Raw genomic sequence first — 2,136 nt, forward strand, 5'->3', positions numbered from 1 at the left:
AGGGGTTTTTGGGGTGTTTTTGGGGTGTTTTAGAGGCATTTTAGAGGCATTTTAGAGGCGTTTTGGGGGTTCCAGGAGACGTTTTTGGGGTTCTAGGAGGTGTTTTAGGGGTGTTTTTTGGGGTTTTTGGGGCATTTTTGGGGATTTTAGGGCATATTTGGGGTGTTTTAGAGGCGTTTTTGGGGAGTTTTTGGGCTGTTTTGGGGGAGTTTTAGGGCTGTTTTTGGGGTGTTTTTAGGGCCATTTAGAGGCACTTTAGAGGCGTTTTTGGGGCATTTTTGGGGTTCCAGGAGGCGTTTTTGGGGTTTTAGGGCTGGTTTAGGAGCGTTACTGGTGTTCCATGAGGTGTTTTTGGGGCGTTTTTGGGGTTTCAGGGCCGTTTTTTGGCGTTTTAGGGGTGTTTTTGGGGTTTTAGGGCCGTTTCAGGGCCGTTTTTTGGCATTTTAGGGATGTTTTTGGGGTTTTAGGGCCATTTTAGGGGCATTTTTGGGGTTCTAGTGGGCGTTTCAGAGGCGTTTTTGGGGTAAATAGTCCTATTTAGGGCCACTTTATGCCATTTTATCGCCTTAAAACCCCATTATACCCCAATTTAAACCCATTAAAACCCCATTTTCCCCATAGAACAACCTGGTGATCGACACCCCCTGTGTCCGCAAACAAACCTGCCATTTCAGCACATTGAGGGCCGTTTTAGGGTGTTTTGGGGGTTCCAGGAGGCGTTTTTGGGATTTTAGGGGCATTTTCGGGGCGTTTTAGAGGCGTTTTTGGGGTGTTTTGGTGGTTTTCGGGCCATTTTTGGGGTTTCAGGAGGCGTTTTTGGGGTTTTTGGGGCGTTTTTGGGGCGTTTTGGGGTGTTTTTGGGGTGTTTTTTGGGGGGTTTTGGGGTGTTTTTGGGGTGTTTTTGGGGCGTTTTTGGGGTGTTTTGGGGGGTTTTAGGGCCGTTTTTGGGGCATTTTAGGGGCATTTTAGAGGCGTTTTTGGGATTTTAGGTCGTTTTGGGGGCGTTTTATGGGTGTTTTGGGGGTTTTAGGGCCGTTTTTGAGGAGTTTTTGGGGCGTTTTAGGGCGTTTTTAGGGCGTTTTTGGGGTTTTAGGGGTGTTTTTGGGGCGTTTTTGGGGTGTTTTGGGGGGTTTTAGGGCCGTTTTTGGGGTGTTTTTGGGGCGTTTTTGGGGCGTTTTTGGGAGTTTTGGGGTGTTTTAGAGGCATTTTAGGGGCGTTTTTGGGGTTTTTAGGGTGTTTGTGGCGTTTTAGGGCCGTTTTTGGGGCATTTTTGGGGTTTTAGGGCCATTTAAGGGTGTTTTTGGGGTTCCAGGAGGCGTTTTTGGGATGTTTTTGCGGCCACAAGGGCGTTTTTGGGGCATTTTAGGGCCGTTTTTGGGGTGTTTTTGGGCGTTTTTGGTGTTTTAGGGCCGTTTTTGGGGGTGTTTTTGGGGCGTTTTTGGGGTTTTAGGGCCATTTTTGGGTCGTTTTTGGGGTTTTAGGGGTGTTTTTGGGGTTCCAGATGGCGTTTGGAGGCATTTTTGGGGTCCTAGGGCCATTTTAGGGGTGTTTTGATCTTGTTTTTGGGGTTTTAGGCCGTTTTGGGGTTCTAGCAGGCGTTTTAGAGCCATTTTTGGGTGCAAATAGTGCTATTTAGGTCCATTTTAACCCATTTTCCCCCCTAGAACAACCTGGTGATCGACACCCCCCGCGTCCGCAAACAAACCCGCCATTTCAGCACGTTGAGGGCTGTTTTAGGGGCGCATTTGGGGCACTTTTGGGGTGTTTTTGGGGTGTTTTAGAGGCATTTTAGAGGCGTTTTAGGGGCGTTTTTGGTGGTTTTCGGGCCATTTTTGGGGTTTCAGGAGGCGTTTTTGGGGTTTTTGGGGCGTTTTGGGGCGGTTTTAGAGGCGTTTTTGGGGGTTTTTGGTGGTTTTCGGGCCATTTTTGGGGTTTCAGGAGGCGTTTTTGGGGTTTTTGGGGCGTTTTGGGGCGTTTTTGGGGTGTTTTTGGGGTGTTTTTGGGGGTTTTAGGGCCGTTTTGGGGGCGTTTTAGGGGCATATTAGAGGCGTTTTTGGGATTTTAGGTCGTTTTGGGGGCGTTTTATGGGTGTTTTGGGGGTTTTAGGGCCGTTTTTGAGGAGTTTTTGGGGCGTTT

At 48.4% G+C, this 2,136-nt stretch overlaps 1 protein-coding gene across 1 annotated transcript in view; it reads left to right on the top strand.

Annotated features, from left to right (window-relative positions):
- LOC107307620 (chromodomain-helicase-DNA-binding protein 8-like) overlaps positions 1-1,781 on the top strand; it is a 10,318-nt gene extending 8,537 nt beyond the window's left edge. Inside the window, exon 3 of the mRNA XM_015851148.2 lies at positions 1,665-1,781. Within this exon, the coding sequence (XP_015706634.1) occupies positions 1,665-1,781 (117 nt within the window). The remainder of the gene's footprint in view (positions 1-1,664) is intronic.
- The last annotated feature ends 355 nt before the right edge of the window (positions 1,782-2,136 follow it).

This window comes from Coturnix japonica, unplaced genomic scaffold (assembly GCF_001577835.2).
Source record: "Coturnix japonica isolate 7356 unplaced genomic scaffold, Coturnix japonica 2.1 chrUnrandom717, whole genome shotgun sequence".
NCBI lineage: Eukaryota > Metazoa > Chordata > Aves > Galliformes > Phasianidae > Coturnix > Coturnix japonica.